General features: G+C 42.7%; 1 protein-coding gene across 1 annotated transcript in view; it reads left to right on the top strand.

Moving 5' to 3' along the window:
* The window catches only part of pipox (pipecolic acid oxidase), a gene marked incomplete at both ends in the record, with an annotated part of 137,268 nt that overhangs the window by 66,210 nt on the left and 55,414 nt on the right, over positions 1 to 15,644 (top strand). The window contains one exon of the mRNA XM_084315137.1: positions 915 to 1,097. Coding sequence (XP_084171263.1) covers positions 915 to 1,097 — 183 coding nt within the window. The remainder of the gene's footprint in view (positions 1 to 914; positions 1,098 to 15,644) is intronic.

The following is a 15,644-nucleotide window of genomic DNA, read 5'->3' as shown; positions in this document are numbered from 1 at the left end:
TGGGGAAAAACAACCCATGCCTATGATAATCGCCTTTTACTGGAATATTCCAGAACGTTGTCATTTGTCGGCCTATTTATGAATCGTTTTCAAATAAACGCTAGATGATCGATAGTATAATTATGTGTGCGGACTCACGCTTGTGCCGTGCGCTGATAATCGCTGCTCTTATTTCCTCATGGCTTTTAGAGTCAAAACAGCCATATCACATATCACATAAACGCTTATATATCCGTGAAAACGAGTCTGATTATCCTAACACTGATAACATAGATTCCTTACCTGAGGTCAGATGGTATCCAAATGGTTTATTCCAATTTCCGATCGCCATTCGAAAAAATCGATAAATGTATTGATCCATCGTGTGTACAGTATAACACATGATCCGCGCGGCTCAGAGGCTCCAGAATGAACTCTGGTAGACCCCGGCTGCATCAGTGAGAAGTAAAATGTGGAGTCAGAAATCCGTTCTCCCATTCACTTTCATTGAGTCCATTCCAAAAGGGTGATTTACCATCTGGAAGACGATAGGGGGCGCTTTTTTCACATCTGAGCGCCGGCGGTCCCTGGATCTCCAACGGTAGGCTCGCGTGATGCAATATGATTTCAGATCGCTAATAAAAAAATAAAAAATAAATACCCGAGAATACTCGTGACCGTGGCATTCAACGGTCGGGGCGTAAACAAGAGAAAAGCCGTGAGTGGCACTCAAAGTGTTAAGGTCTGATATTGTGTGTAGTCCCTGCCGCACACTATGTATAGACACACTTAGCTGTGTCTCTATTTTCTCTTTGTATTCCCATTTAGATAAGATATACAGAGAATTATTAATAATAGGCAAACGTGAGGAGAGGTATGCAACAATATGCAACATTTAAAACGTCTTTTAAATCCCTTGTTCCTTCTGTTATCAGGGGCAATTCCAAAAATTGGGCGGAGTGATACGAGATGGCCAGAAGGTCACAGGGGTCACGCCCGGCGCTGTGGTGACTGTGTCGACCTCCGGTGGAGACTTCCGCGCCGAGAGCCTGGTGGTCACCGCTGGAGCCTGGGCCAACTCTGTGTTGGCCCCCACCGGACTGCACCTCCCTCTGCAGGTACTATGGAGCCCTCTTCCTGTCAACATCGTCTTCCCGGCGAACCCCTGGTTTCCCTCCCTCACGCCCCACCGCAAGCTAGAAAAGAGACGGTCAAAAATACAACTAGGGACGGAAAAAAGCTATGATGCACAGGCGGTTTGGTCGTCGGAAGCAGAGTTTTGCCTACAAACATCATTATTCCACAGTTTCAGTGGAATTGCATTGATAGGGAACAGCTTGGGCTGCTGTTGATCTCCAGTGTTTGCTACACAGGAAAGTCGATGATTAATCCATTAACCGATAGGAATCCAGTTAAACAGGTATTTGCCCAATTTCACAATGTGGTGACTGTGTAAGCAGAGCTCTGTCTGTTGCGTGAGAGATGGGAGAACGGCACTCGCAGCGAGCCGCATCCAAATCACTGCTGCGCTTTGTGCCAAATTATAACAAATCATCTTCATTTCGGTTGTAATGATTGTAGAAATCAATTGATATACATATCAAAGCCTTTGTCTTTGGTTTTACCCACACGTGCACGCACGCGCGCACACACACACACACCAGTCCCGGCGCCATGGGCGGGCATTAGGGGGCCGGGCCCGCCCACTGAGTCAGCTGTGCCCACCCTGGCAAAAAAAAAAAAAAAAACGTTTTTTTTTTTTTAATCAAAGTAAACTATCCAAATCCTTAGTCGGGGACAGCCCTAGTGGGCACTGATGTCAACAACAACACTACTGAAGCTAGCACGGCACTCTGTGAGAATTCGTTTTCTACCCTCAAGAACGTCTTTACAGAACATCGCCTTAGTATGCTTCATCGACGCAACTAAGGCCAATTTAATTCAGTTGGCATTTGAGAAGGACTTAACAAAAAAGTTCAGGAATGAGTGGAGGAGCAGTGTTTTAAGAAGATTTCACTCTGTCCCCAAACGCCGCTTGCCGCTCTACTTATGATGGTGAGTAGCCTGTGGAGGAATTTTGTCAGTTATTTTTGTCAGTTCAGTTCAGTTTGTCAGTGAATTCAGAAGTGTTGAATAAATGGAGACTTTTCAAATATATAGAATAGAATAGAATAGAAATGTATTATCCTGAGGGAAATTTGACACTGCAAATCACTCAACATTAAACATTTAGACAGAACAAGTCACAAATAAGAATAACAAAACAAATGGCCTAAGAATAGAATAAAATGAAATAGAATAAAAATAGAATAAAAGATACAGTAAATAAATACAGTAAAAATATACTGAAGTCTACAGTAGGTGTAATATTGCACAGTGCTGTTGAAAAAGTAAGAGTCCAGGAAGATGGTAATTGTCACTCTGTGCTCAGTGATGCAGTGAGGCACAGTGATGCATTGTATAGTTTGATGGCTGTCGGAATGAAGGACTTCCTGTGCGATTCAGTGCTGCATTTAGGTAGTGTGAGCCTATAACATGCTCCTCCTGTCAGCCAAGTCTGTGTATAGTGGGTGGGAGGGGTTTTCCCTGATGGCCTGGAGCTTAGCAAGGCTCCTCCTCTCCGCCACCCTCGCTAGAGTCCAGCTCCAGCCCAACCACGCTACTGGCCTTCTTGACCATCTTATCCAGCCTGTTTGTGTCCCCTGCTCTCAGTCCGCTGCCCCAGCAGGTCTGTTATATATATCCCTTCAGTCTGTTTTTGTATAAGTGAAAGTTCTTAAGATAGAGAGAAATTTGATTTTTCAATTGCCTCTGCTGTTTAGTTCAGCACCGTGGGCAGCGCCAAGCTGAAACGTATAAAAGGGAACCTGTGTTGAAAAACCATTGTGCCCCCCCGAGAAAATGTTATGCCCCCCCACTAATTTGTTTCTGCAGCCTGGTCTGACACACACACACACACACGTGCACGCACACACTCACACACACTTGGATCTGGCAGCCTCCAGGCTCACCCACTGCCTCGTACACACACACCACTCTCTCCCCCATGGGCACGACAGGGGGGAGGCAATGAACAACAACAAAGCTTCTCCGTCGCCCACACGCACTAGCGTAACTACAACTCCAAAGCAACGAATCGCTCAAAAGCTTAAATATTTTCTACCCTCACAAAACCTGCGTGTGCATAATGGTACACTCGCAGTATCATCTACCGTCCGTTGAGTCCATCGACCATCTCCAGCCATAGCTGTGGGGTAATTGGTCATAGCAGGGCCCCCGGATTGACAAAGCAAATGTGCACAATGTGTCAATGTGGATAAATTATAGAAACGCTTGAAGAGGCACATCACCAACACAGAAAGATGTTCACTGACTTAAGTCAGAGCAACCTTGTTCCTGACATAAATCAAGTCATGGGAATCTCCACGGTCTAATTGAACTGCGGCACAGAGGCTAGCTGCCTCCCGCCTGATGCACAAATTTGCCTAAAACATTATATTTCCATTGGCATTCCTATTGTGATTCTGGGTGAGGTAGAATACAGTGCATGCACCTTGTAATTTACTGTTTCATTTGATATTATGGCATGTCACTGTAGCATTATGCATGTTTTTATAGACACCTGTTTTATACACCTGTTTTATTTTATCAATTTTTTTTATTATTATTACTGGTAAATATGATGTACTTTTTTATCATGTGCTTACTTTTTTATTCATGATGCGGACATAACTGGTGAACGACTGTTATTGTCTGTATTTGTCTATTGTGTGAGCTACAGTATGAGATACCCTGAATTTCCCCTAGGGGATGAATAAAGTATCTATCTATCTACAGTATCTATCTATCTATCTATCTATCTATCTATCTATCTATCTATCTATCTATCTATCTATCTATCTATCTATCTATCTATCTATCTATCTATCTATCTATCTATCTATCTATCTATCTATCTATCTATCTATCTATCTATCTATCTATCTATCTATCTATCTATCTATCTATCTATCTATCTATCTATCTATCTATCTATCTATCTATCTATCTATCTATCTATCTATCTATCTATCTAACTATCTATCTATCTATCTATCTATCTATCTATCTATCTATCTATCTATCTATCTATCTATCTATCTATCTATCTATCTATCTATCTATCTATCTATCTATCTATCTATCTATCTATCTATCTATCTATCTATCTATCTATCTATCTATCTATCTACAGTATCTATCTATCTATCTATCTATCTATCTATCTATCTATCTATCTATCTATCTATCTATCTATCTATCTATCTATCTATCTATCTATCTATCTATCTATCTATCTATCTATCTATCTATCTATTTTAGGGCTGAAAAGTAAGCAGTAAATGTATCTTGTGTGCACACAGGCTCTCTCTCTCATTTGCTTGCACCCCACAATTTGATAATCACCACCTAGTACCCAGGAATGAATGTATACAGCCCGCTACATTCTCATGTAAATGTACATGCTGGTTGGGGGGGGGGCGGGGGGGTTGTTAGAATACTGTAAGATGAGGGCCCCATAATTTGATGTTCAAACCCCTGAACTTTACACTTTACAGTTTTCTCAGTCGCTTTGGTGCATTTCTCACATCACTATTTACATTTGCACAACAGTTAGTGCATTTCTCAAAATAATTAGTACAAACTGCAAAACCTAGTTGATAACCTGCAAAAGCGTGTCACTTGCTCAAAATGGATAGTTCCTTCTTCAAAAGCAAGTATTCATGTCAATGAAAGTGTCAGTGTCATCAAAATGAAAAGTCCTGACACCATTGTTTATGAACAAGATAGTCAAATGGCTTTGTCATGTTTTCATTATGACAGATCACTCTGTAAGTGTTTTCCAATGCAAAAAAGTCAGATATTGGTGACACTACCTGAAAATACTCAAGACAGCACTAAACACTATTTGCACAGCCATTTGAAATCTACAGTTACACATTACTGTACACACTGTACACATTGTAATATTCCCTCCTTGTTGGTCTGGGACATCAATAGTTGCTCTCTGTCCAATGTGATTTCTTCCACGCCTTCTACCTTTTGCCAGATTGAAACCCGCATCATCAACGTATAATGTGTGCAGCGGTTCCCTGGTACACGCTTTATCCCAGAAGAGAGAGAGAGAAAAACTATAAACTTTTCCTGTGTAACATAATGCATTTTGGACAACATATTGTACAGTATGAACTGTCATGTAAGTGTACTGCATGGCACTACACAAAGTAACCAGTTTACATCACTGAACATTAGAGTATGCATATAACACATAAATGTTTTACTTGTACATACTGGTGGCGGATCTCCTTCACTCTGTCGCTGTTCCGGTCAAACAATTGTTTCATACGCATTTAATTTCCCCTGAGCACTCTGTCAATTGTAGCGATTGAAACAGATTCAATATTCTTAAAGATATTGTCATCCTCTATAACAGTGCTTTGTATCTCTCTCAACCTTATTGCATTGTTTGCAATCACCATTGCACAAATGGCTTCCTCTTGTTGCGGAGTAAAAAGGGGCCCTCTTCCACCCCTGCGAGGTTGTCTTGCAATCCTATGTGGTGCAGAGTAAAATTACAGTAATGTACAGCAAACATGAGATACAGTATACTGCTTTACAGTAACCCATATTACTGTAGTGTACAATAACAGTGCTTCCCACTTTTAAAATGCTGCAGTACAGTACCATACTGTCTTCTTTCTTCTTTTTCTTTCGGCTTTTCCCGTCAGGGGTCGCCACAGCGGATCATCCGTTTCCATCTGTTTCTGTCATCTGCGCCGTCCTCCGTCACTCCCGCTGCCCGCATGTCCTCCTTCACTGTGTCCATAAACCTCCTCTTGGGCCTTCCCCTCCTGCTCTTTCCTGGCAGCTCCATCTCCAGCATCCTCCTCCCGATGTACCCCACCTCCCTCCTCCGCACATGTCCAAACCATCTCAGTCTTGCTTCTCTCACTTTCTGCCCAAACTGCTCAACATGGGCCGTTCCTCTGATGTAGACATTTTCGATTTTGTCCAACCTTGTTACTCCCAGAGAGAACCTTAGCATCTTCATCTCTTCCACCTCCAGCTCCGCCACCTGCTTGTTGGTCAGTGCCACTGTTTCTAGACCATACAGCATAGCTGGTCTCACTACCGTGCTGTAGACCTTTCCCTTTACTCTTGCTGGTACCCTTCTATCGCAGATCACCCCTGTCGTTCTTCTCCACCCGCACCACCCGGCCTGCACTCTCTTCTTCACCTCCCTACCACAGTCCCCATTACTTTGGACTGTTGACTCCAAGTACTTAAACTCGTCCACTTTTGGTACCTCTACTCCTTGCATCATCACCACCCCTCCGTCTTCCTTCCCGTTCACACACATATACTCGGTCTTGCTTTTGCTCACCCTCATCCCCCTTCTCTCCAGTGCATGCCTCCACTTCTCCAGGTTCTCTTCCACCTGCTCCCTGCTCTCACTACAGATTGCGATGTCATCTCCGAACATCATGGTCCACGGGGACTCCTGCCTGACCTCGTCTGTCAGCCTGTCCATCACTACTGCAAATAAGAAAGGACTGAGGGCCGACCCTTGGTGCAATCCTACCCCGACCTTGAACCCTTCAGTCACTCCCACTGCACACCTCACCACAGTCACACTGCCCTCATACATGTCCTGTACTACCCTCACAAACTTTTCCGCTACTCCTGACTTTCTCATACAGTACCACACCTCCTCTCTTGGTACCCTGTCATACGCCTTCTCTAGGTCTACAAAGACGCAATGCAGCTCCTTCTGGCCTTCTCTATACGTCTCCATTAACATTCTAAGGGCGAACAATGCGTCTGTTGTGCTTTTCCCTGGCATGAACCGATACTGCTGCTCACTAATCCTCACCTCTCCTCTTAACCTAGCCTCCACTATCCTTTCCCATAGCTTCATGCTGTGGCTAATCAGCTTTATTCCCCTGTAGTTGCTGCAACTCTGTGCGTCTCCCTTATTCTTAAAAATCGGCACTAGCACACTTTGCCTCCACTCCTCTGACATTTTCTCGTTTTCCAAGATGTTGTTGAACACTCTTGTTAGAAAAACCACTGCCATCTCGCCTAGGCATCAACCAGGCTGGGCCGACCGCCTTCCCACTCTTCATCCTCTTCAAAGCTGCCCTCACTTCCTCCTTACTGATCTGTTGCACTTCATGGTTCACTGCCTCCACACTGTCCGTCCTCCTCTCTCTCTCATTTTCCTCATTCATCAGCTCTTCAAAGTACTCCTTCCACCTTCTCACCACACTGTCCTTGCTGGTCAGCACCTTGCCCTCCTTATCCTTTATCACTCTGACCTGCTGTATACCCTTCCCTGCCTGGTTCTCCCTGCCCCGCCGTCTCTCCATGTATGCCTGTCTACTCTCTTCATCCCTCAGTCTGTCCCACTGCTTCTTCGCCAACCTCTTCCTCTGTATACTTTCCTGCACTTCCTCAGTCCACCACGAGGTCTCCTTATCTTCCTTCCTTCGTCCTGAAGACACGGCAAATACCATTTTAGCGGTCTCCCTCACCACATCTGCTGTGGCTGCCCAACCAACCGGCAGCTCCTCCCTACCACCCAGCGCCTGCCTTATCTTCTCCCTGAACTTCACACAACGTTCCTCTCTCTTTAACTGCCACCATTTAATCTTTGGCTCTACCTTCTCTCCCTTGGCTTTCTTCCTCTTGGCCTCCACAGTCATCCTACAGGCCACCATGCGGTGCTGCCTAGTTACACTCTCACCTGCGATCACCTTGCAGTCCCTGACCTCTTTCAGATTACCCATTCTGCATAGGACATAGTCCACCTGTGTGCACCTTCCCCCGTTTTTATATGTAATCCTGTGCTCCTCTCTCTTCCTGAAGTAAGTGTTCACTACCGCCATACCCATCCTTTTTGCAAAGTCTACCACCATCTGACCTTCCGCATTTCTCTCTTTGGCGCCATACCTGCCCATCACCTCCTCATCCGCTTTGTTTCCCTCCTCTACATGCCTGTTGAAGTCCGCTCCAATCACCACTCTCTCCCCCACAGTCACACTCTCCACCACTTCATCTAACATGCTCCAGAATTCTTCCTTCTCTTCCATCTCGCACCCCACCTGGGGGGCATACGCGCTGATCACATTCAGCATTAGCCCTTCCCTCACTAGCTTCAGAGCCATCACTCTGTCCGATACTCTCCTCACCTCTACCACGCTACCGGCATACTCCTCATTTAGGATAACCCCTACCCCATTTCTTCTCCCATCCACCCCATAGTAGAGCAGTTTGTACCCTCTCCCCATGCATCTGGCCTTACTCCCCTTCCACCTGGTCTCCTGCACACACAGTATATCTTTTTTTCTTCTCTCCATCATATCAACTATCTCTCCCCCTTTGCCAGACATGGTGCCAACGTTCAACGTTCCAACCCTCACCTCCACACTCCTCCCCATCCTCTTCTGCCTCCTCCTCCGGACATGTTTCCCCCCTCTTCTCTTTCTACCACCAGTAGCCCAATTTCCCCCGGCACCCTGCTGGTCAGCAGTGCCAGGGGCGGTCGTTGGTGACCCGGGCCTCGACCGATCCGGTATGGAAATCTGGTTTTTCTATCCGCATAATCATTTTGGCAGTTTGGTTTTACGCCGGATGCCCTTCCTGACGCAACCCTCCCCATTTTTTTTATTTTTTGAATTTCTTTTGGCTTGGGACCGGCACTCGGAAGTGGCTGGGTTACCATACTGTACCATACTGTAAATATGGCAAATCTTTACTGTAACACTACTTTACACTACAATACAGTAAATCTGTGCTGCAGTAAAGCTGTCTCAATGTAAAATGTATTTCTTGTCCCACTGCAAGCTTCATGTATGACACAATGGCAGTAGTGCAGTGCAGATTGTTTAGTGCTGAATTACTGTCCAGTATACACACCTGCTCTCTCAACATTTGGCTGCACCCTTCGACCAGCCTCAGCCATTGTGAGGCTGTGATTGACAGATTTTGACAACTAGTTCAACATTTTTGTATGTAATGACTCAATGCAATGAAATGAGGACTATTAGTTTTATAGGGAATGACTATTCAGCAGTCATAAGTATAGTTAATTTTGACTGACATGACATAAGCAAATGATAATGTTATAAAACAACAGAGAATTGTATGAAAGCAATTGATGCATGTCCAAAAGCATTTGCAATTTGTTCGGAGGAATGAGAAACTGCTACTATGATCAGGGTGCGAACCATGGGGGAGCTAGGGGAGCGATGAGACATCAGCTCCCCTGAAAACATGATTTGTGAATTTTTGGGGGGTCTCTAAAATACTGACAATAAATGCTATTTTTGCCATGCATTTCTAATTTTTCTGTAATTTTCTGTATCGTCATCATCGTGTATAATGCGTAAAATTAGGCAATTTTGATGTATGATTCATGATTTGCGCACTATTTCACCGTTGGTTCAATAGATGGTGACATGCATGCTATTCTTGCAATTACCATTTGGAGCGTGGCGGCACTGCAGCCTGAAAGCACAAATCAAACTTCACCCGCCGTTTTAAAAGAAAGAAAATACAGGTATTCAGGATAATGTCGAAAGTTAAATGAAAAATCAAAGAAGTAAGCCTTCTAACCAATTTTGGTTTTACAAAGAAGGCGAAGCAGCCAATCGACTCGACTGAGCAGGAGCCGGTAGGAGCATCTACTTCTTCAATCGCAGAATTTTTTTTATTGACTGCTGGCGATGCTAACAACCTGCTGCGGGAACTACTTCAGTGACAGATTTTGAGAATTGGGCAGATCTTCACCATCAGGTGAGTGGCGAGTAATTTTAATACTGTAAAAGCAGTCTGGAATAACTACCCTGCTTTAGCGCGCCACTTTAAAACAGCAAGTGAGGACGCATCTCGCAGGCAGCTGATCCCAGGGCCCTCATTTATCAATATGTGCGTAACCCGTGCGTACGATAATTTCTAAGCAAAGTGTGGAACTTATCCATTTGAACGTGTGCTTGACTTTGTGCGTATATCTACGCTCAGCTCAGACCATGCGTACCTGGCGGCCAGCGGTAGAATATGGAGACTGCAGACGGACGGCATTATGCTTTCATCAGTTTCATGCATTAGTTTCAACGCGGAAATAAGCGTCCGTTTCAACACTGGCGCGTGTTCTGTATGAACCGTAATTCATTATAGTTCATTGTAAAATAGCGACAGTACAAGAGGTTGGCCTGCTTGTTTGGCACGGGGGGGGGGGCAGACGCAGAACACCCACCTCCAAACGCGATTAAATATTGTTTCAAATAAAAAGCTAAATACTATTATTTTGTGTGTCATGTTGGTCACAACGAAATGCTTTCTACTTCAATTTGTTGGTTAGAATAGATGACCTCCGTTGAAACTTCACTGAGACTAAGACAGTCTATTTGTGAGCTCCCGCACAGACGTGATAATAATAATAATAATAATAATAATAATAATAATAATAATAATAATAATAATAATAATAATAATAATAATAATAATAATAATAATAATAATAATAATAATAATAATAATAATAATAATAATAATAATAATAATAATAATAATAATAATAATAATAATAATAATAATAATAATAATAATAATAATAATAATAATAATAATAATAATGATAATAATAATAATAATAATAATAATAATAATAATAATAATAATAATAATAATAATAATAATAATAATAATAATAATAATAATAATAATAATAGCTTCATTTTATATACTGTAGCGCCTTTCAAGAGACCCAAGGTCGCTTTACATAGATAGGGGGGCGGAATAACAAAGTAACAAACATAGTGGACAGACACAACATAAATATGATGATGGAATTCAAGTTCGCGTTTTTATTGATCACATAGGCATGCTATACATAATAGGCTACATGGCAGTGAGATTCATTGTTCTTGTACTCTCGTATTATTGTTATAGTATATGCTATTGTCAAGAAGGAAGTACATTATTTTCAATCGTGGCTTTCCTTTAATTCGTATAGCCGAGAAGCAGTCTCCTATCAGTTTCATTAATCCCGACCCATCTCAACCACAGCATAACTGAGACCGGCTATGGAAACAAATCATAAATAAACTACTGTAAATAAAATAGCATAACATTATAAAGGATAGGCTATAGCAGGGGTTCCCTTTCTTCCCCGAGCCCCACGATTCCCTGGAGACATATAGGAATATGATATGATATAGGCCAGGGCCCTCATTTATCAATTTTTCTTAGAAAGTATTCTATTTTCATACGTAAGCACAGAATTTAGAATGTGTGCACGCACAAAAAAAACGGGATTTATCAACCGTGCGTACACAGGTCCTACGCTCCTCTGTGTTGATAAATCCTCTTTGTTCTACCGTCAATGCTCGTGCATGATTATCCATATATGGTCATGAAAGTGATGAAACACCCCCCATGGGATGTGAAATAATGGACTGACCCGAGCGGAACTCTGAGAAACTTCACGGGAGATTGTTCACTGAGGCGCTGCCGAACCAAGAAGACACAACGCGTGTTATGGGATAAATCAGGGGTCTCAAACTCGCGGACCGCGGGCCATTTGCGGCCCGCGGGATGATATTTTGCGGCCCCCTACCTGACATCAAAGTGTAGTGTTAATGCGGCCCGCGCGCAACTGTTTGCCGAGTCGTTGCGCGAGAGTTGGACGATTATGGGGCTGCGGCACTGCAGATCCAATGATCCGCACGGACGTTATACGGTGTTGCACTCGCTACACCCAAGTCGCAGAGGCTCTGGCTAGTAGTAACGTTATCATGTTGTGATTTTCGAAGCAAAATAAATATTCAACATTCTCTTTTGAGACTCCGCCTCAGACTCTTATCCTTTGGCACTTGGAACTTACTGTACTTTGCTTGCAGGTCTGCAGCCATTATTGCTGGATCATGAATAGCACCAACTTTAGCCAAGGTACCGTTAGCAAGCTAAGCTAGCTGACCTAGCTCGTCTTCCCCGCATTGCCATTTGATAACGTTAGTCAGCTAACGCTAGGCAGTAGCTACTTGACTTAAATACGATTCACCGTGGGTGCATTATTTTTGATAGACGGACAGTGTCAGGTCCTGGAGAAAGGACAGGCCATCATCTGATTTGATGTAACGTTAAAGCGGATGTTGTTCCAACTAGCTAGCTTTTCAGCTGTTAATGCTACAGTATAATAACACGTCACCAGCAAGCAAAACACATCCCGTCTGAGCTCCCCGTCACACGCTCTGTCGGGGACAATGGAATTTAAGAAAGTGTATCTGCTGCTAAAATGACAAACAGCATCACACTTTAAAACACGTTGATTTTATAATCATCACTCTCCGCAGGAGATAAATGACGTCATGCGATCGGAGGCTAGAATTTCCGATACTGGTGAATGAATGAAAACTTTATTTAACAGATTGCAGAATGTGTACAATTAGAGCTGCTGCGGTATTGATGTTTTCCTTACCGCACAAATTTGCGAAATATTTCCTACCGCTGCGGTTATTACCGCACGCACACAAAAAAATTAAAAAAAAAAGTTTGAATGCATTTTTTTTTAGTAGTCTACTCTTTATAGCATATAGCCTGCCTCTAGTCTAAATGTCTATCTTTAGAGGATGACTTTGCAGCATGAATATTGTTTGGGATTCGGCAAGCACGCATTCGTTATTGAAAGTGAAACACGGATTCGAAGTTTCCCCTCTGGTCGTGCGCCGTTCACTCGGTGTCGCGGGCAGGGGTGGTTACCCCCCCGACCCTTTCTTATTATTATTATTATAAAGTTACTACTTTATAATAAAGGCATTCGTTTTGTGGCATTAACGTTATATAGTTACACGTTCAATAACATCAGCGTATTTACCGGACCATAGCAAGGCAAGAAATACTCAATTCATATCTCAGTTCCTTTCTTTGCTCAGAGCGTGCTGAGTTGTCCCATTCTGCGGTCTGTTAATAAAGTTTTCAATCAGACAAGTGTATAGAACGAAGGGCTTTTATTATAACATTCGTTGCAGACAGTAAAATCATTATGTTTCGTTTAGTACTCCTGAGGAGCGATGGTAGTCCACTCCGGCGGGGAGCTAAAGCTAACGTTATTAGCCGTGTTGTGATGAGCTCTGATCCAACGTGTGACGTGTCTCTCTTCTGACCAATCAGTGGTCTGCAATGTTTCACGTGACTTTTCTGGTACCCAATAGGGTCGCTTGGAACCTCGATAGAGGAGTAGGGTATATCTGCAGAGCCGCAAGCCCAACGAGAGGAGGGTACTTTATTATTATTATAAAAAAACAGCGGTGACGCGGTATTCAGCCTACTCTTGCGGTGGGCGTGATGTAACCGCGATACCGCGGTAATGCGGTAATCGCGGCAGCTCTAGGTACAATACAGTACGGCTCAATACACACAATTGTTAAGGGGATGCAGACCAGAGAAAGACTTTCGTCTTGTTTACATCAGGGTCCCCCATTTTCAATTCATAGTGTGGTCTTCAATTCATATGCCTTTTCATACTGTAGATAGATATATATTTATAGACATTTTACAGCAGCAAGCATGCAAACTAAACGGATGTCCTGATGAATTGAAAATGGGGGACCCTGATGTAAACAAGACGAAAGTACTTCTCTGGTCTGCATCCCCCCAACAATTGTGTGTATTGAGCCGCACTGCACTGGTATCGGAACAACTCTAATTTTAATGCAACCTTTCCTCAAAATTCAGTGCTAAGAACCACAAAAATAAATGGAATGAAATCATATCAAGCTGCAAGCAGAATTATTGTTAAATCTATGTCACAATGAGAAAAAGCAACCAAGTCCTCACTCAGTGGCAAGAAGCCATTCTCTCTCTCTCTGATGCATACATAATAAAATAATGTATGACTGAAGTGATGGAGACCATGTTTGAAGGCAAACAAAAGCAAATCCCCCTCAGATCGCACAGCAACCAGAATAACTGAAATACTGGCTGGTGATTTGATTAAACAGCTTTTTGATAGAATAAATGTCATTGCTAAAGATTGAGAAGATTGGATCAGTTGTACTTTTTTTTTGAATACTTTAAACCCTTTTTTTGTGGAATATTTGATGCGGCCCAGCCTCACCCAGACTCTACCTCCAGCGGCCCCCAGGTAAATTGAGTTTGAGACCCCTGGGATAAATAAAAGGCTGACTTGTAAACGGTGATGTCAGATATCAACGGCTCCCTAAGACCATTGCTGCAATTCTGCCTGGACAGCTCAAAATACTAATAAAGAGTTCGTTGACCACTGTTTGGCGTTGGTGGTTTGATTGATTGATTGATTGAAAAGTGTATTAACAGATTGCAGAATGGGTACAGTACAGTACGGCTCAATACACACAATTGTTAAGGGGATGCAGACCAGAGAAAGACGTTTGTCTTGTTTACATCAGGGTCCCCCCCATGTTGTTGTCGGTATTAGCCTAATACCGACAACAAAATAGATGCCTCTAAAAATCATATACTATTAGGTAGCCTATATGAATTACACATAATAGCAGCCATAGCCTACATTATGCAACAGTAACTTGCGCATACCAGTGTATGCGACGGACCAGTGTATACCTTATATCATATCATATTCATATTCATATAATAGTTTACTCTATCAGCATACCAGCATGTAATACGTTCTGAGTGTGTATCTACCTCAACTCCTTATTATTTTGTGCATAGATTGCAGAAATACGGGAACGTTTTGATTTATATTAAAAGGCTTTGACATTGTAAAACTAAATACGTGGAATTTTGTAAGTATAATACAAGTCATATCACCCACACGATATATGCTCTGTGTCCAGAGCATGTATGCTTTTCATTCATTTAAGACACATTATTGCAAGGGTTTTGTAATACACATACACCCTGGTCTCATTGCAATGCGTTTTTTATTCTTTCTTATACAGTAGGAAGGGGGAAGAACACTATATCGTGCGTGTTCATATGACTTGTATTCTGCTTACAGCTTCGAAATTCCACTTGTTTCGTTTAACGTAAAGCCTTTTAAATATAATCAAAACGTTCCCGTGTTTCTGCGGTCTGTGCGCAAAATAATAACGAGCGCAGTCAGTCAGTACACCCCGTATATTCCGATAACGCTATATAAACCATGCTGCATTCATTCTGAGAGAAAATACCTATTATTCCAAATGCTATTTATAGGGTTTTGACCATAATTACACTACTGTTGCTATTTTACAATGAACTATAATGAATTACGGTTCATACAGAACATGCCAGTGTTGAAACTAATGCACAGAAGCTTATTTCCTTGTTGTAATAATATATTCTACCAACGGGCGCCAGCTACGCATGGTCCGACCTGTGCTTAAATATACGCACAAAGTCAAGCACAAGTTCAAATTGATAAATCCCACACTTTGCTTAGAAATGATCGTACTCACGGGTTACGCACATATCTGTGCGTACGCCACGTTGATAAATGAGGGCCCAGGGCCCTCATTCATCAACGTGTTCTACGCACATATTTGTGCTTACCCTGTGCGTACGATCATTTCTAAGCAAAGAGTGGGATTCATCAATTTCAACTTGAACTTGACTCCGTGCTTACGTCTACGCACAGGTCAGAC

Source organism: Notolepis coatsorum, assembly GCF_963971535.1.
Source record: "Notolepis coatsorum genome assembly, chromosome: 1".
In the NCBI taxonomy this organism is placed as follows: domain Eukaryota; kingdom Metazoa; phylum Chordata; class Actinopteri; order Aulopiformes; family Paralepididae; genus Notolepis; species Notolepis coatsorum.
Note: the sequence above shows the minus strand (reverse complement) of the source record. Positions and strands in the feature narration are given on the sequence as shown.